The sequence below is a fragment of the Lytechinus variegatus genome, chromosome 13 (genome assembly GCF_018143015.1).
Source record: "Lytechinus variegatus isolate NC3 chromosome 13, Lvar_3.0, whole genome shotgun sequence".
Lineage (NCBI taxonomy): Eukaryota > Metazoa > Echinodermata > Echinoidea > Temnopleuroida > Toxopneustidae > Lytechinus > Lytechinus variegatus.
Window position 1 is genome coordinate 30,011,587 of NC_054752.1, and position 21,132 is coordinate 30,032,718.

A 21,132-nucleotide genomic window follows, 5' to 3' on the forward strand; every position below is an offset into this window, starting at 1 on the left:
ATGATTAATTCCTCGTCCTAAATGCATCAATATGTGTTTTGTTTACATTGTTCATACAAATATGTAATAGGAGGCTGCATTCTAAGGCTTCGCTTTTTTAGCAGCTTCCTCCGTTTCCGACCTGTTATCTTAATTATTACACATAATAAGTTTCTTTGTTTTGTTGATTATAATTATATCAAGATGTATGTAACAAAACTTGTTGGAAATGGAAAAAGAAATGAAATAAAAAAATGAAATCAATATGAGATTGGGCAATATGACAGTTGTCTTATTCTCCTTATTTATTTATACCCTCTCCAAATTTCTAGATTGAATTAAATTGCGATCAGGGGTCATCCAAAGATAGATTGCAGTTTTCAATCTAATAGATTAAAATTCAATCTAATTCGAATGAAAATTTCGATCCAATTTTGGATTTGTCCCTGACCACAATCTAATTCGATTTACTTTCTATCTACGAAAGAGCATGTATTAGGAGCAAACATAAACAATGAGTAAACAAAAAATAAGTCAGGAGGATCTTTTTGTTTACTTTATAGTCCATATACATGTAGATAAAGCGTATAGAATTAGCTCATAATATCGTAGCTGAATACATGTATGGTTTGGGTATGGCATTTCCTTCAACTACATACTACATAGTATAAAATATAATGGTTTTGATATACTTGAAAGGGAAACTTCGTTAAAATTTTATTGACGAGGAGCGTTGAAAGTGAAACTCCTTCATTAATGCAGTGTATAGAAAGTGAAAGCTTCCGCCACGGTGATAAGGCCATTTATCAATGCAGACGACACGAACAAACAAAGCCTGTACATGTTTCCCGGTAATTTTTTTGAAACTGCACTCCTTGTCAATTAGCGATTTGAGTGTGGAAAACAATGATTAATCTTCTACAGTACATATTTATGTTCTAATTTACAGGTTTGGTTCACTTTCCCCTATTCATAGTCATACTCAACTACATCAACACTGGTTGGAATAATTGGTCCAAATACGAATGTGTTTATGAATAACGAATGCTTGCAAACAGTAAACCAGTTTGGTCATTATTTTTTACAGAATGTTTCATGTATACCTTTCTACATGTACCAGAATTATGATCGATTTTTGGCAATTGTTTGGGCCGCAATTACATGTACTCACCAGCGTATTCCAAAAGTTCATTTTGGGGTGTATTAAACTGGGACCTAAAATTGAGGTTACTCTTAATTCATTTCCCACTTGAGTTTTCTAAATTTATCAGAAACGAGGGGAATTGCACGATATTGCATTCACACAAAATGATGAAAGCGTGACAGAAATTAACCGTAGAATTGGAAACAACAACAACAACAATCAATGCTAGAGTATAAAGCATGATATAAAACATGCTGCTGTTGCCTGTGCAACTTCAAATGTGAAACGCATGCATCTTTATTTGACCCAAATCTACAGGACCCCTGTGGTGCTTTCTTTAGGGAACGTATAGTGATATTTCGAAAACAACACATTATCAGATTAGTTTAACGGCCTATATGTGACATCAGCGGTCATATGCTTTTCTCTCCTAACTCCAACCCAGGTGGAAAGTTATCAGACTCAGCATGCTCAGAGCAGCAGATTAGTGAAAAATCGGAAGAACTTAAAAAAAAGAAGTTTGTGATGTATAGGATCTGGAGGGACAACTCCCCCATTCGCTAAAATACACAAAAATAATAGATAGTCATCCTTTATTTAATGAAATACATTTTTGAAAACTTACATGCAGGTAACTATAATGACATTCATCGTCCCGACGAAAGAGTGCTTATACCAAAGACAGAGGAAAACCACGAAGTACCCGGGATGGGGGTCGGGGGTTCGATCGAATCCTCCAAAATTTTCAAAAGCAAGAAAAAAATAGGGGAGGAAAAGGAGAAGAGAAAAGGAGAATGGAAGGGATCTAACCCCCAAATAAAAAAAAATCTGTGGCTAAATCTAGGTGTCAACTTGAGATTTAAATTGTCTTTTTAGTGATCGCTTTTTTGAAACAACAATAATTCAATTATTCCTTTATACTTTGAAATTTTATACCTCGTTCTTTTTTTTCTTTCTCTGTCACACTTATCGTTTCATTTACAAGGTTGGATTTCCCTTCAGGTGAAATTCCTTTTCAGTTCCGTAACAGAATACAATGATCACCGTTTTATTCCGGCATACTGTCAGGAATGCCTGTATTTAAATCGTAATAACGAGAACTCTCCATTACTTTTTGACATTTCAATGAAGTTTGTATATAATATGCTTTAATGATGCCATTTGGGCTTTAATTAATACTTTCACGTGTATTGACAGTGACTGCTATTTCAAGAGAATAGTGTTTTGTTCGTGATTTCATGTTTGAATTTGAATATGCTTGAACTGAATTTACCTTAATATCTTCCACGTTATCGTTAGCAATGGTTGTTCCACAATAATATTTTTCATGTTTTCATGTGTATACGTACATTATTTTTATTCGACCACACCTGGGTCGATGACTCGGTATTGATGAACTTTGAAATTTCCAAACTACTCGTCATAGAGGCCTTCATCAATGTTCATGCACGATTACAACGATGGGATTTGAACTTCGGACCCTGCGGTTCATTGTCCAGATACGTATCCACCACACCTACTCACCAAAGCACAACGTAAATATTACGAAAATAGGATAGGCCTACTTGTCACAGATCTACCAATCAATTTCCCAAATTCAAAACCACAGATGATAAATTAAGGATTGACTTGTAGTCACTCTGTAACCAATTTCGTTGATGCATGGATAGACAAGAAGTTCATGGTTGGTGTAACCATGGAGATATCTCCATGCTGGAACAGTGACTTTTGATAGTGTTCGGGGAAACTCGATGCTGGGCCCTTGTGACATTTGTGAGATGTGAGTTTTCCCGATCTCGGCGGGGACTGATTCTACAACATAGGAAATCTATTGCCAAAAGCCCTTCATGACAAAAGCAGTCTGTGTCGAATATTTGTGAATAAAACAGCAATGTCGTCCGTGACTCTGGACAATATAGGCTACATATTTGCAACTTTTCGTCCTCTCTAATCTTGCGACGATCAGGTGCCCCTGTTCACTTATTTTCGACAAAGCCCTCTCAGCTGTTTCATTGTGATTTGAAGGGCATTTTTTTAAAGAGATCAGATTTTCTATCTTGTACAGTCAGTCCCCGTCGCGTTAGAAAACTCGCTAATCAGACACTCCCAGTATTTATAAGGAAGAGCCATAGAAATATATACAGTAATTTCAGGCCTATGATCCTGATGATTGTATACTCACGCTTGTATGGGTTGAAGACGAGCCCGCATTTGTTTTAGCATATAGATTTATTATCTGATAACTTAATTGATTATACATGTAGTTGATGCTTTTCATCATGTTCATAATATCTTGTGTGTTTGCCTTTACGGTCAATCCCTAGTGGTAGGTCATGCTATATAGAAGTGCTGGTGGATGGGACACTGCTATTTGAGTAGTCAAGATGTCCCGTTTTATGTTTATGGTACCAGTAGAAGAAACTCTGACCGGTATTTGGTTTATATACACACGGTCTGTCTGTTGTGATTATCTGTCATGGCAAAATATATAACGAAATTCAACGAATGATGACCTCATTTTTGTGGTTGCCATCGGATACTATTTCGCGGTCATTCTTTTTTAGATTAGAGTGATCGGGAATGATCGTCCGCTATATACGATTGTTGTTACTAACCTTGGCGGTTGGTTTATCATGCTCTGGATGCAGTAGTCATTGCTGTGGGTGAAGAATAATACCATTATCTCGCTGACCTCACTTTATAAATACAGGATTTACGTTTAAAACTTGAGCATGGCCATCTATTTTTTTCCAGTGCAGATTGCGGAGGAAAAATATATCTATTGTCCATCACGATCTAATGTGACAGGTCGAGGGGAAGGGTCGTGGGTGTCCTGAAAAAATAATACTTGAGCAGAATGAAAGTGAAAGCTATAGCAGAAATGTTGAATATTGAATGGTTGCATCGATTTATGTCGGGAGAAATACCATGCACAAATCTTTAACCTTTACATAATGCAGTGAAGAGCATGTTGAAGTTTACTTTCTAATTCTTATCCCAATCTCCTCAAATGAAGGCCATAGAGTGGGTTACAAATATGTGACAATCTTGCTAACAAAAGTAACGTGGCTATAAACATTTTGGTGTTTTCTCCACGATATCACTCAGTTTAGGGTTCTCCCCTTCAAATATGTCAACAGCAATTTTGCTGTGCCCTAATAAACTCCGAGTTGCGTATAAATTTACGCCCGTGTCTGTCAATTAGGATCAAAATAAACCATAATTCCCCTTGGACACGCGGGCATGTTGCACAAAGCGTTGTGTCTATACACACAGTTCTAGAAATCAAACACAACTTGGTTTCCACCAATCAGAATCATGCGTTTACATTCTCTGAATTTAGTTTGATCATGGACCTCCATGGTTTGATCCTTGTTTGAGTTGCAGTAATACATGGAGGTGAAGATAAAAGAATTTGAAACGTATCTACATGAAAATAGACGTACATGTAGCTCTGATGTTATTGCATGTTGTTGGGCATTATGCTCCACGGGCGGGGGGGGGGGGGGTCATGCCCCTCCCCACAAAATTCAATGACTTTGGATGAAAGAGTATAAAAGAAAGAAAGGAAAGGAAGAAGGGTAAGATTTGTTAATAATAATGTCAAAATCTGTCTCAAGTTTAGATTTTCAATTTAAAAAAAAATCAAAATCTGCGTTCGCTCGCCATTTATCATGGTAACGTCACATTTATTTCCCGATCTTTTCGATTTGTCTTTTGATTGATTTATAAGAGTACATATCAAGTTGAGTATTTTTTTTTATAGAATTACATCAAACGTTAAGTGAGATAATTCAATTCTTTCGAGTGTCGTGGTCATATACTTATCATTATTTTTATCTCAATATTATGTCGTACTGTACATGCGGCGGATATAGAGGGGAACCATCATGAATAAATTTGTATTATGCCACCTTAGGGCATTTATCTGTCATTAGTGGATTTATTATTCTCTATTCATTTTCGTGAAAACGTGCAATTTTATCACAAATTGAGTAATTTCAATCCACAAAGCTCCAACTCGTTAACAAAACAGAAACAGCAACAACAAGTTATTGTATCACAAAAATCATGCTTTTACCCCTTTTCCTTCCATTTAAACATTTCAAATCTGATTATAAAAATCCGATTATCTGATAAGATCGGTGATCTTGAAATCCATATTTGCCCGTAGAGCTCTCTTTGAATTCAATACCTTCAAAATGCTGGTAGCATTAATATCATGTGACAGAAAGATTGTAACGTACCCACCAGCAAAACATTTGAGAGATAGTTGACGTGGGGGGGAAATAGGGTGCATGAAAATAATACGAGGCCTGCAAGCCATGAAGAAAAAAAAAGAGAAATTCAGATATGTCTGTAGTAATGCCGTTCTTCTAAGGCACGAGGAACTTAATTGTGATCATTTTCTTCGGTAACTTAAAATTCATCATTATTTTTGCTATATTGGTATAGATGGGCCTATGTAATAAGCGAGCCATTTTGAAGAATGAGGTGGTCAAACATGTCGTATGGGGCAAAATCTCAAAAACTCTCTGAAACGCCACAAGCGACATTCTTTTTTATAATTATTTTAAAAATTAATATCTAATTTTGTGTTGGATATTTACATAATTTTCAGAATGATGATGTCTTATTTCACTCCTCTCTCTTTTCTCGCTTTTTTTCCCCAGGCTTTTTTTGTCTTGGTCGTTGACTCGTTGCACTTTTATCTAGGGTCAAGTGCCCCCAATCTGTATGCCTGGGTTTTCCTGAAGTTCGTTTTAGCGGTGTACTGGTGGTGATGGTGGTGGTTATGCGTGAGGGTTTTCTAGGTGAAAATTGTACCCCCGCCCATACTAAAACATAAAACCCAAAGAATGAATGGGCAGAAGACCGGCTTTTAAAAGCACCACGGGCGGAAATCTGTATCCAAACTTAGGGGGTCCAGGGCCCGGAAAAATTTGACAAGCAAAAAAAAAAGGGTTTTCACCCAAAATGTATATAAGGTCATTTTATAGTCCAAAATACATGTATTATTTCGATTGTGAAGTAATGTATTTTGCTCCATCATAAAAGACCCAAAATAGTAGGGGGACCTTTGATATTATGTCCCTCTACTACTTTGGGTAGGGGGGACGCTACCCCCTGTCCCTCCTGCGATTTCCGCCCATGACAAGCACGACAAATTATAATAATAAAATATCCCCTGGTTTGTTGGATCTTCATCAGGAATCTTCCTTCCAGTTTACATTTCTATTCGTGGAGGAAAAAAAGAATCAACCTCGTTCACCTCACTGGAATGTCATTTGTCATGTAATTATTCGGCTTCCAAAATACGATTTGAATAGAGGGGAAAAGAGATTAACATGCTGAATGCAATGGGGTGTACATAATCGAAACCCCTTGAAATCTGAAACCAATGAAATACTGTCATTTAGGAATCAGGGGCCCGTTTCATAAAGGACTTGCAACTGTTGTAACTTTGCCATTATGGCAACTACCATTGTGACTGGTTGCTTAGCCCTGTTACCATGGTAGTTGACATAATGGCAAAGTTACAACAATTGCAAGTCCATCATGAAACGGGCCCTTGATCATGTTGATCATGGTAAAATGGAAAGAACATTTTCCTTCTTCGAAATGTAAAATTATTCTTCATATTTGTTCGTAGTTTATTCATATATTTTGTAAAGTGACTGTACAGGCAATTTGATTATGAAGCGCCAAAATTAATCAAAATTGTGTTTTTCTATAGGTTTTCAACAAAATGTTTTTTTCTTATTATCTCATTAAAATTATGGCTTGGAAAGTAATATGTGATCAAATATGTAACCTATCTCTGCTTTCATGAATCTGTTTTTTTTTTAAGAAGTTTCAAATTCGATTATATCCCTGGATTGGCTGGAGCGTACTTAACATGCTCTTTATATATGCATCGTGCTTTACACCTATATGAGATTAGTGATTAATCGTGTGTACGCTTGATTTTCACAGTTAATAAGCCAGTTCGTAGTTCCTTTCTGCGCATGATCAAAAGATTCTACGCATGATCAGAAGAAGGTCATTTGTACTAACGTGATATGGTGCTTTAAAATCTAATGAGATAAGCACCAACTTTGATGTGTTGATTATTCATATATTCTTTTGAATTGTCGTTTTCATTTACATCCACAAAAAACAACAATGCTTCCACGAACGACTGGTATTTCACAGTTTGTCAAGTACATTGTGCAACATGCTAAGATATGCATTCAAAGTAGGAATGCAACAAATACCTTCATTAAGTGTTCATTGGTGTGCTATTCTAGTCACCTGGTCTATTCAATTTCTTCATCCTGCTATGTAAGGCAAGCTTACGTAATATCGTGCTTTGAAATCTGCCTATCATGATGAAAGAAATGAAAGGTCATTTGACCGAAATTGCCCATGAAGTAACTACGAACTGGTCTATTGTACAATTAATTGCACATTGTATAGTCAATCAATCAATGTTACAAAATGTTCTACGATGACTGCTTAGTGTTGCACGGGTCTCTGGTGACAGGAAAAGATCCCGTCGTGTTTCATAAACTCCCTGATATGCCTCTGCAGGGTGTCGAACTTGGCATTTCCCTTTCATTGTGTGAAGTGCAACTCCTGAATCTCACGTCCAGTTCAGTTAGCTGACCTTGGTCGATCAAGAAGTGATAGTTTTAGAAACCGTCATACACCTGTACATGTAGTTTAAAGCAAAATCTGGAATTAAAAAAAAGGCAAAACAGTTGTTATAACAGTTTTCTTTTGGTTCGAACTTCAAAGACAGTGTCACATCTCCTTTGTACAGCATCGAGTCTTGTCCTTGAATACTAAATATTTCATGGTTCTTTACCCAGGATGCAACAGTCATTCATTTCGTGTGAAACTGATAGTACATGTCCTATTATTATCCCGCTACTTTTTACAACACGCACAACGTAGAACAAGATAATTACATTCAACTTCCATGCATTGCCTTTGTTTCAAATGACACTTTTTTCATCTGAGGTCACAATATTTTTCCATTAGAAATAAATCTGTAGGTGTGTATCAAGTCTAACACCACCATGACCACAGCACATGAATCCCTGGCAGGGCATATTGCTTGAGCTCAGTTGAAAATACTTCCTCTTTTAAAAGAGCAACATGTATCACATTGTCTTGCCTGGCATATCATCAGAACTGTGTTCATACATTTAAACCTAAAACTAAAAGGTCATCATAGGTATTTAGGTACATCGTAAAAATGAATAATTACTCCTTTACTGCATTGTATTCACATTATTTGCTCTCATTCGCTAGTGGATGTTATACAGATACAATACTACATGTATCTATTTCATGCATGTTCGACCTTCCCTTGATGTTTTAACGATGTTTGTCCTCGAGCTCGGCAAGTCTTTAATAATCAAGGAATCATTAATTGAAGAAGCCATGTCCCATGCATTATGCATATAGGGGTGGAATGATAACTACATGTAGCGTTTATACGTAAGCAATTTGTAAGTAAATTTTCATTGAGAGTGGGGGGGGGGGGGGGGGAGTGCCGTTGTCGATTTAGATCCCTGAAAAACGGCAGGAAGAACATTTTACGTTGTAAGTCCTCCAATTCTTTCATGAATTTCATATAATGTTGGTGGAGATTATTCAACTCCATTGTACCATTAACCCCCCCCCCAAAAAAAAAATACGGGGTCTGGGTCTGAGGGCGATTTAAGCCCCGGGATTGCACCCCTCGAGTAGTTTATGTGAACTGTTAAAGATCCCCAATACATGTACGTTACCATTATCAGTGGAGTACCGTGGGGGCACTGAGGACAAAATTGAGCGCGCGAAGCGCTCGATGTCGGTGGGGTGCGTGTTATACCGAATTACATGCAGATAAAGGTGACATATATCCCATTCGCAAAGCACTAGGACTTACTAACGCAAAAATAGAACACTTAAGCAAACTTCATGTTCCTTTTAATCTCTTTCATTTTCAAAGAGAAAGCAGTTCAGAAAGTAATATTCTGTGGCGCATTGCAACCCCAAATACATATGATAGATATTGGTTTGTCCAGAGTATATTTGTATCATTTTGTCGAACAGTATTATCAGGCGCTTTCCTGGTTGTAATTTTCACTTCAGTCATTACATACTGACATTGGCATCATCACCATGTTCACCTTTTATTTGTTCTGTTTTGTCAAGCTTTAGTATGGATAAATTTTCCTCATGATCACATAGGAATCCGGAACAAAACCAAACGGATATTGGCAGCCCACGCGTTATATGATCTTTGAGGGATTAAATATCTAGGCCGTCGAAGAATTCATTTCATATCCTTTTTAGCCAATGATCCCGACATTGTCTTTCTATATTAGAAACGATGTTGTTTTAATCATCAAAACAAACAATAGCCTTACTCATTGCCAATTTGAAACAACGAATTGAAGACAACTGTTCTCAGCCAGTATCATATTTTGACGAGTTTTATTTTTGTTTCAAAATATTTACTCATGACCAACCGATGCTCCGTAATCTCCATTGTCAAATATAAACAAATCAAGATATTATCGGTACACCAATTTTCCTGATTGTTTGGAAAATCTTGATGCATGATTCAAAATTCGAACTGACCTCGAACTGCAAATTATAACGATCGAAACTTTCTGTCACTGCAGCGAGCAATGATTTTTAGAACGTCTTTAAAATCAAGATTAATTGTCACCTTAACATTATCAACATCTGATTCATTGATATAAACCTAACTTTGTGAAACTATATGAAATCTAAACTGAAAATTGCAACTTTGAAAATCACCAACATAGATTATCACACATGGGACAGTGTATTATTATTGCAATAAAAACCCGACATGTGTATGGAATTTTTCAGCAACGATACATGTTCTACCAGCATCATTTGCCATTCTGCACATACACATGCATGCAATTGTTAAGTGTGTGGTCATTATTGGATTATTTTTTTCAAAATTCATTTTAGCTTGTCACTGCATCACGTTTAAGAGAAAGTGATTTTTTTTATAAATATCAGTAGAAATCCAAGTTCTGATTCGAATTCGTAACTCGATGCCGTGAGACGGGGCTCAGATCCCATGCCAACATCATTTTTTGTACAACATTAGGTTTCAAAATTCAAATTATCACCAGTTTGAAACAAAAGTTTGCTGAAAATATTGTTTCTTTTCTTTTTTGTGTGGAATTCAGTTCAATTCAATTCGTTTATTCTTTGTATTAAAATCATCATAATAGGCCTATGTATATATTCAGATGAAATATACATGTATATCAAATACATAAGCATGTATAGCAAATTAAGATTTTAAGTAAAAACAAATAATTAAGAATGGATCACCTGTAGGAAACTTTTCTTTTAAAAAGCTTGTAAATAACAGGAGTCCATAAATAAGTTAACGAAATACTGAATTTTTAGTTCATAATAATGCAGAATACTATAGAATAACACTCATCTGGACAAGGAAATTTTACCCAACAATTTTTTTTTACCCAAAAAATGGACGTTGTGGCCCCGTGGATAAGTCTTCTGACTTTGAAACAAAGGGTCGTGGACTCGTGGGTTCGAATCCCAGCCATGGCGTAATTTCCTTCAGCAAGAAATTTATACACAGTGTGCTGCACTCGACCCAGGTGAGGTGAATGGCTACCTGGCAGGATTAATTCCTTGAATGCATGAGCGCTGAAAGGCAGCTCGAGCTAAAGCCGGGGTAATAATAATAACAACGCGCCTCGGAGTAGAATATTTCTAGATAGATGGCGCTATATAAATGTCTATTATTGTTATCATTATTAAAATATAGTTTATTTTCCTTTTATCTGGAAATATACAAATGCAGATTACGAGAATGAAACTCATCCCAATAAGGAAATCTGAGGTGTCGCTGACCAATAAATTACGAAATTGTCACGGTAAATCCGAGAGTGGTTTGTATTTCTTTGAAAAAAAAAACACCATTGTCTTGGATATCTATCAGACATGACAAGGAACAATTTTGTTATGGAAATGCTACCAAACCCGAGAATTTATTTTATATGTTCTCTTGGAACAAGTTCATTGCAAATACTACTATAGCTGCAGAGAATTTCAGGACCGTATACAATAAGTAAATTCATGCAGTTTTGGACATATAGGCCTGCACTCTTTCAAAGAATTGATCAGAATGATTTAGTCGCGAATAAACATGATAAATGTCATGATTAGTCTGCGTCCCTTGCCCCCTCCCCCTGTCCAGTACTCAGATCAACCACAAACATTACAAATAGGCTAATGAATGACAATCGATCATAATGGTCTTATTAGAAATTCATTCACCAACACAAAAGTTATTTTGACCATTCCCTTTAAAAACAAAACTGCACTAAAGTTATTTGACAATGAGTTGACATAATTGTTTCAAGAAAATACAAATAACTCCCGAAGAAAAAGAAACAACGGAATGAAATACTATATAAAATAAACAGTAAGAAATAAATCAAAACTAAAGGGAAAAAGAGGGGGAAAGGGGAGAGAGAAAAAAGAGAAAATCCAAAATAACCGAAAACACCACTAACGTTTTTCTATGAGGCTAGAGTTCACCTTCAGATTTTTCCTGGTCTGCTGCAAGTCAATCAAAATTCACTTAATTTTTGTTCCCCTCATCTCGTCCACGAATAACAAGCACGAATGGTAATGGTATAATCACTTTAATGATGTAGGCTGGAGGCGAAACAAGGACTCTCTATTCATGAAACCAGACTGGTTTTATTGAACGTCCGTCAAAACCATGGAGGTTTACATGTTATAACCCGTATTCTTCTAACATGTAATGATTCGAGTCTTCCGAGGTTGAGCTGAAAAATGAATTTCTCTACAATATTTTGCATTAATGGTATTGGCTCCTTTGATTAAAGGTCCACATCCACACGGACCTTATTTAGATAAATCGGGGAGATGAGAGCAAATAACTGAATAAATCGATTTGAAAAAAAATCCCAACCAAAGACGCATATTACACTCAAATTCCATTAAATCGGATATAACTGAGTCATAGTATTTGTTCGTTTCTGGTCGGTATGCAAGTGAGCAGTGTACAGATGGGGGCGCTTGCCCCCCCCCCAAAAAAAAATGATAATCACGACCAAGAAAAAAAAGAGAAAAGAAAAGAGGGAAGGGTTAGATATGATATTACTTTCTGAATATGTCAAAATCTATCACAAAATTGGATTTTTGTAATAGAAATGTCGAAATTTTTGCTCGCTCGCTCCGATCCCTTGCAACTTATAAGAAAAAAAATTGCCCGATACGCCGTATCTGCCCCTCAATTTTTTGGCTCATTATACGGCACTGCAAAAGGTGTAGCCAATGATGTCACACACTCACTGTTTTTAAATTTATTATGATTTGATTGAGATCCTTGAGATATCTAAGGACAAGTCCACCCCAACAAAAACTTGATTTGAATAAAAAGAGAAAAAATCAACAAGCATAACACTGAAAATTTCATCAAAATCGGATGTAAAATAAGAAAGTTATGACATTTCAAAATTTCGCTTCATTTCACAAAAACAGTTATATGAACGAGCCAGCTACATCCAAATGAGAGAGTTGATGATGTCATTCACTCACTATTTCTTTTGTTTTTATTGTTTGAAATATGAAATATTTTGATTTTCTCGTCTTTGTCATGTGAAATGAAGTTTCATTCCTACCTGAACACGTGGAATTCAATTATTTTAACATTTTGTGCTTCAGGCAAGGAGGTCCCAATCGTCAAATTCGTAAAAATTGAAATATTGTATAATTCAAACAATAAAAAACAAAAGAAATAGTGAGTGAGTGACATCATCAACTCTCTCATTTGGATGTAACTGGCTCGTTCATGTAACTATTTTGTTAAAAATAAGCGAAACCTTGAAATGTCATAACTTTCTTATTTTACATCCGATTTTGATGAAATCTTCAGCATTGTGCTTGTCTGATTTTTCTCTATTGATTCAAATCAACATTTTTCTGAGGTGGACTTGACCTTTAAGCATGTAGTATGATACAACTGAACCTTGTGTCCGGATGAATATTAAATGAAACCCGTCTGCAAACGAAATTCCGTATTCCTAGTTGCTCGCGTCAGAGCTAAAATTAAACACATACCATCTTTACATTTACATGCTACCTATACTTGAATTGATCTTGGATAGGAATAAAGTAGAATTGTTCGTTTTAACTGACAACTTACTGATGGTCAAGAGTACAAACATAAATTATGGAGATAAAAGTTTAGACCTCCATGCATTTTGAAGAATCTTTTTTTTTATTCGAAATTATGAATAGGCCCTATGATTGTATTTCAGTGACGTTTTGGGGTGCATATTTTGAGTACTAACGCTGAATAGATTTCATTCTTGTGCATTTAGAATACCCCCGTGGTATTTGCACTCGGGATATCAACATATAATAAGAGGGACCTTTAATTATTGGTTAAAAAGTGCAGTGGTCACAAGATTGACAGCTCAATTCTTTTATAATATACATTTCCAAATCATTTCATGTACATTTCACATCCTCGATGTATGGAACGAACAATAATTGGTCCCTTCAAAAGTGTTCTATTTGTTTCTTCCATTTTATACTATTTGTCCGTAAACATATTCTTCATGTTATGGCGTCAACACTCAATGAACGAGGTATTTTCTCCTCTGGAGGGGTTTTATTTCCCCATAGGACTCATGGAAAACAAATAGAAAAGGAAGAAAATAAAAGAGAGGGTGGTACTATTATATAGGAGAGAGAGAAGGAGTGAATAAGAGAGAGAGAGGGGGTAATCATCATGATGAACGGAGCAGAGCATTACTCCGGAAAGGGGGAGAAAGAATGATACTTACTCTGTGTGTGTGCAGCAGTGTTGTAGTGCCTTGATGCTCGGCCTTGGCCTTAAGGCGCCTTAAGGCCTACTTTTTTAAAGCCTTGGCCTTGAACATTCAAGCCTTGGCCTTGAGAGGGCCTTGGCCTTGGCCTTGAGGATTTTGAGCCTTGAAATTTCAAGGCATTTTCAAGGCATTTTCAAGGCTTTTTCAAGGCATTTTGTTTTTTGTACTTTCATTTCTTTTTATATAAGTAATTATAAATGTTACTATGTTATTATTAATTGTTCTGTATATTCAATGGCACTTCTTCCAGTCAGCAGTGCCATAAATTGTAATTATCACCATCATCAAGAATTATCATATTCATGTATGTGACAAAGAAAACAGTAATGATGAAAAATAGCATTATTATAAGCAACGTGTTGTAATCATGACTAATGATGATAATGATAGTAGTAATCATTATGATAAAGATTACAGTGATTTGATAACAGGAATCAGTGGCGTAACGAAGGGGCGGGGGGGTGCATGGGGGGCACGTGCCCCCCCCCCGGGCCCCCCAATCGGCTGACAAAAAAAAATGGGGAAAAGGAGAAAGAGGGAGAAAGGAAGAGAAACGTAGTGGGGAAAGATGACATTATTGTTCATTATAATGTTATATCATAATTATGTTATGTTATATATTACATAAGAAACTTTTTTATTGAAACATAATTTGCTCAGGGCCTATGTCTTCATTGTTCCTGGTGCTCGCATTGTCTGTTTACCTAGAAATATAATCCTGTTATACTAAAACCTCTCGTGTTCAAGTCAACATACACCAAACTGCCACATATATTTCCTCGCACTTCGAGTTATTATTGTTGTACAATAGTATGCTTCTTTTTCATGACTACTTAAAGTGATTGCCCCATTTTAAGGTCTTAATATAAAACATTTCCCGTACGTGCTTACTTTTCTAATCTGAATGTAAAAAATTTTCAGCTCGCGCTTCGCGCTCGCATCATTTAGTTAGTGAACTATGTATGGTCTTCGTGAATTCCTACAAACAAGCCTTAAAATGCCCCTCTTCAGGTCTGAATATCCTAAATTTTCAGCTCGCGCTTTGCGCTCACAAGATTTAATTAGTAAGATGGGTATGTTAATCATGATTCCATTCAAGTGCTTTATGTGCATGTTTAGATGTAATTCTAACAAAATCAGTAAGCGCTTATTGGCACTCGCATCAGATGACTATGGTGAGATGTGTATACTCTTAATGGATTCCTAAAATATAGTCCTTAAAATCTTCCTATAAGGCAGGACAGGGGGTCATTATTTACAAAAAAATCAGCTTGCGCTTCGCGCTCGCATTTAGACAGGTACGTATCATGATTACAAAAGATTGATTATAATGTCCCTTTTTAGGTCTGAATATCAACAATTTTAAGCTCCCGCTTCGCGCTCGCATTTTTTGACCAGAGACAGACATATCCGTTTAATTGCACTGTCCTTAAAATGTCTCTATTAGGTCAGTATATCTGGCAACTGGGCGCGCTTCGCACGCTCACTTAGTGACTCAAAATTTTTGCTGGTGCCCCCCCATGCCGTAACTCACGGTACGCCACTGACAGGAATAATTCTGAAAGATCTGACAGCTAATTTTGACAACAATTTTCATAAAGAATGATAACAAGGACTTTCCTTGTATTATTTCTTTTGGCCAAGAAGAATGTTTTAAGTCTTAATGATATTTTGGAAAGATTTGGTAAACTTGAACACAATCTTCAATTTTGTCATATCCAAATGAATTATGTCAATGGCATGATGAACCAAAACTTCTGAGAGGCCAAGCATGGCATATTATATAGAGCAAAATTTCTGCCAAGAAAAGTTGAAAGCGATTGAAGTGAGCGAACGAGCAAAATTTTTCACCCTCTTACTATAAGAAAAGCTAATTTTTGTGATAGATTGTGACAATATATTAAGAAAATAATATCACATTTACTCCTTTACCTTTACTTTTCTCCTTTTCTAAGTTTATTCTTGGTGGTGGAACTTCTCTCTCTTTTTTGAGGGGGGGGGGGGGAGGGGGTTCTGGTATTTGTAAAGAGGTGAGAAAGAGGGAATATAACTTTAGTTTGTTAGTATTCTTTATCCCGGTTTTTGAGGTAAAATAAGTGTAGAAGATACAAGAAATTGAAATTTCAAAGGGGTTGTGGCAGGAAAAAAACGTGAAAACAGTCACGAGTCCTAAAATGACTCATTATCAGGTCAGCATTTGAAAATTTCAACTTGTGCTCTCTGCCCCCCCCCCCCCGAAAAAAATCCTTGTAGCAAAAATGCCCCTTTTCCAAAATCGGAAATGCTCTTTTTTCCAAATGAAATATGCCCTTTAAAAATGAAATACCTTTTTTATAGTAAATTATAATTAATTTTAGGTTCGAAAATCGCCAAATTTTGGATCATTTATTGTTTAGTACAGCATTAATCCTATTCATGGTTACAAAAATGTTTAGAGTTTTCAGGTTAGAATATCACAAATTTTTGGTTCGCGTTCTGCACTTGCATCAATTATTGTTTGGTACATGTAAGGTACTCGATATGTTCCTGTTTACAAAAAAATGTTTAGAATGTCCAATTTTCAGGTTGTAATATCACAAATTTTTGAGCTCGCGCTCTGCGCTCGCATTATTTGATCGGTGAGTTACGTATCATATTTATGAGTCACTAACATGCTAAATGCAGTCATTAACAGTTTACTTTGCAGACCTGTCGGTCAGTATATTAAAAATTTCAGCTCGCGCTTAATTCTTCAGTTACATACACATCCTTTTCATGATTACAAAAACAGCCCGGAATATTAAATTTTTATGTCTCAATGTCAAAAAGTTTTTGCTTATGATTCACGCTGGCAACATCTCGCAAGGATGCCCTTTTAAAAGTGATTAGCACTGTAATTGACCAAACAGAGTTTTTCAACTTCAAAATTGATTTTTTTTAAACTACTAAATCAAAATATCTATCAATGAGAAATCACTAAAAAGGCTTTGGTCAACTTAATTTCCACAAGATACACAACTACATCACGTAGTTGATAATCTCATTTTGAAAATATCTGTTTGCACCAAATGCCAATTTTAACGTATAACGTATATGCCCTTTTTGGCTTTGACCCCCCCCCAAACAAAAATATATTCTGCCACCCCTGTCCCATGGAGTGGAGAAAGACATACGTTGAGAATGGGCATGCCAGGATCAGATGACCGTGGTAATAATAATTATTGCAATGTAAATCACATAAAAAATAATAAATTATAAGAATAATTTAATAATAAAATTAATGATAATAATTATATGTACAAAGGTAACTATATTATCATTTTAATATAATGTCTGCATCTACCATGAAATTATTTTTGTTTTTCATGTACAAAAGATAAAATTTTTGCTCGCTCAGTTCGCTCGCTCTAAAGTTTGAAATGCCTTGGCCTTGGCCTTGGCCTTGAGGTTTTCAGGCCTTGGCCTTGGCCTTGGGTTTCCATGCCTTGGCCTCAGCCTTGGGTATTGAAGCCTTGGCCTTGGTAATAAAGCCTTGGCCTTGGCCTCGGCCTTGGAGATTTATGCCTTGACTACAACACTGGTGTGCAGGGGTCGCGGAACGCTTTTCAAAGGGGGGGGGGAGGGAGGCTGACCATGCACAAATTCGTTTGCGTTTGTGTCGGCTGTGACGCCTTCCCGTCAAGTTCAGGAACGTTGTGTTGTAGTAGTGCTTGCCAAAAAATCACAATATGTCAATACAAAAGAAAAAAAATGAAGTAGTAGAATAATAATTGAAGTGGATGGATATTAAGTGAGGGGGCGTGAAAATCGGGCTTGAAAAGAGAAGGATTTCAATGAAAAAGGGGAAGTTGGAGATGATGGATTTAAAGAATTTATGGCGAAGGTGTCCATTGGGGAATCGTTGACCCAGAATCACTAGTGACCTGGTTAACGGAAACTGGTTTTAGGATGTGGTTTCCATGGGGAAGAATGTACCTTTGGTAGAGGATGTTAGTTTTACTTCTCATATTGCCGAAACATGTTTTTATTTTGAGCGATATTAATTTTCTCTGCGAACCACTTCCAAGATCGTGACTGGAAGTCTGGGTTGGATCCATGATCGGTTGCGTTGAAACATTGAATCGCAAATGAAAGGACCAACACAAAAGTAAAAAAAAAAAAAAAAAAAAAAAAACTTGGTGGTACTGCGGGATAGTGTTCAATGATGATTGGACCAAATGGTTGTTAGACGAAATGTTGATGGACGGAATGGCATTAGACTAAATGAAAGTAGACCGTGTGGTGAGTGGACGAGCTGGCAGTAGACGAATTGGCAAATTACCATCCTGAGTTATTTTTCATTGGTCATGATAATACATCAGAACCAATTCTTCTGCTCACCATTCGGTCTAATTGCCACTTTGATCATGCACTTTGTCTATAGGCTATAGCCATTTCGTCCACTGTCCACTTGCTCCAACACCGCTTCCGTTTCATGATTAGACTAATTTAACCAAATTTTCACTTATAAAGAGCGAAATGAAGGTAGACAAGTGGAGAGTTTATACCATCTTGACATCAGACCAAATGCCAGTTCGACAAAGCATGGACCTCGATGTAGCTCTGTGGACAAAGTGTGAGTATTAGACCAAGTGATGGTTGGACCAAATTCTACAGTAATCAAGTTTGTTTACCAGTGGTGGCGGAACGGGGGGAGGGGCAACCGGGCAAGTGCCCCCCCAAAAAAAAATCCCCGTAGGAAAAAATTCAATTTTTTTCAAAATGGAAATGCCCTTTTTTCAAAATGAAATGTGCCCTTTTTCAAAATGAAATACCCTTTTTGAACATGTTGAAGTAAAACATAATACATTTAAGGTTAGAAAATCACAAAATGTTCGGTTCGCGCTTCGCGCTCACATCATTTATCGTTTAATATAAGGTATTTGTCCTGTTCATGGTTACAAAAATGCCTAGAATGTCCAGTATTCGGGTTAGAATATCACAAATCTTTAGCTCGCGCTTCGCGCTCGTATTATTTGATTGACGAGACATGTATCCTATTCATGAGTCACTAAATGCAGTCTTTAAAAGGTTCCTTTTCTGGTCAGTACATTAAAAATTTCAGCTTGTGCTTCGCACTCGCGTTAATTGTTAGTTAGATTCACATTTTTTGTTCATGATTACAAAAACTGCTCGGAATGTTTACTTTTCATGTCTTATTACATGGAATTTCCAAAAGCTTGAACTCGTGATTCGCGCTCGCAACATCTCGAAGGATACCCTTTTAACAGTAATTAGGTCCACACTTGACCAAAAAGCAAATTTTACATCTTCAGATTTGAAAATATTTCCAAACCGCTCGCTCGCGAAAAAAAAAAACCGAAATATATATCTTATCAATCAGTAATCACTTTAAAAAAAAAAACTTTGCTCAACTTATTGACTACAAAACACCCAACTTCTTCACACAGATGATAATCTCATGGTGAAAATGTCCGTATGCACGAAATGCCCTTTTTGGCACATAAGCGTCTCTTTTGGGGGCTTTGCCCCCCCAAACGAAAATAGGTTCCACCGCCCCTACCCATGACGATCTAAACCATTTGCTTGTAAACCAAGTAGATTTTGTTCTTTCGTGTTCACCATATAGGGGATGTCAGATATGTTGCCAAATCTTGGACCCGATCCTTTGAAGTGTGATATGGCTTGCTTTTGGAAGACATGGATAAAAAACCCCTTGAAATTATGATAGAGTGATGCAGACATCGTAATTTAAACAATAATAAAATGATAATTTTATGATTTAGTAAACGACAGAATGACAAATTGCTTAAATTGATGATATTGTTATTCTTTTATTAGGCTGTATAACAAGTGAGAGTTTCATCAGTTTTGATTCCTGGTCCTCTGCCCATTACTAAATTACCAATCATAATTGATGTTGGATATCTGTGATACATTGACTGGCCAGGTCGAATCATGTTTTGGTTTCCTGTCATTTTTTACATACTTTTGTTTCTTCTCCAAATTTGTTTCTTGGGACACACCTTATCGAACTTTATAATTATAGAGGGGATCCGGGCAGTATTCATGTAGTCGAACTTCGAACACTGATAGTCGAGCCTCAATGTTGTTTGACTTCTCAGAAGTTCTCGTCTAAAAACAGTTCGTCTATTTCGCTTTGGCCAATCCTATTATGATATACGTGACATTATTTTGATAACATGATATCTGCCGAGATGAAATGTTCGTATTGGTAATTAGACGAAACAGTGATTAGCATAGTGCATAGCAGTGCATTACATGTCGACGATCACAAGAACCGATTCTTAGCCGATTAACAAAGACTTTTTTTGGACGAGAAACGAGGATTAGATTTTACTTGGCTTCATGAATGTGTTCTTACGTAGTTTCAAGATCGATTACTAAATCTTTATTACAGGTATATCAAAGTAACACAATCTCAACAATTAATATAACTCGGCGAATCGCTTGTGTGATGACTTCCTTGTCCTATCTGTGTATTATATATTCCTGTATTATGAATTCCATGTTCAGTTAAATTTTTTTAACCATTCTTTGATATTATTTCAAAGTTTTAACAGTGTATTTCATGATTTGATGCCTCAATTGTCTTGGTCATGAATGTAATAATTTTAACTATCCAACCATTCCGTACACTCTTAACACAAATAAGTCAAATTGACTAGACCAGTAGTCAGCTGGGTGCAACTGATATGGTAATCACTGATAGTCACATTTCTGACATATATTCTAGTCAGAAATAACTCTGTTCTAGTAAAATACGACGAGAAAATAATCAAATATGACTAGAATAACGGTTGAATCCAGCCGACCGTATTAACTAGTCATTTTTTTTATTAGGGAATGGAAATACATTCAGTCAATGCAAACACATGATGTCAAGAATGAATTTTCGTAAAAAAAAACCCGTTCACAACATTTAGTTGTATATAGTTTTCAGATTTTATACATGTATATATATAGGCCTATATTTTTTCTATAATTTTGGTTCCTGTTTTCTCCTTATTTTCCCTGAGAGAGTAAAAGGCCAGCCTCGATATACTGAAAGATTTGAATGTCAAGACTGGAAGACCAGCTGCAGAC

General features: G+C 36.3%; 1 protein-coding gene across 1 annotated transcript in view; it reads left to right on the forward strand.

Moving 5' to 3' along the window:
• The first annotated feature begins 18,543 nt into the window (after nt 1-18,543).
• The window catches only part of LOC121426004 (integrin alpha-9-like), a 44,125-nt gene continuing 41,536 nt past the window's right edge, over nt 18,544-21,132 (forward strand). Inside the window, exon 1 of the mRNA XM_041622133.1 lies at nt 18,544-18,638. Coding sequence (XP_041478067.1) covers nt 18,544-18,638 — 95 coding nt within the window. The remainder of the gene's footprint in view (nt 18,639-21,132) is intronic.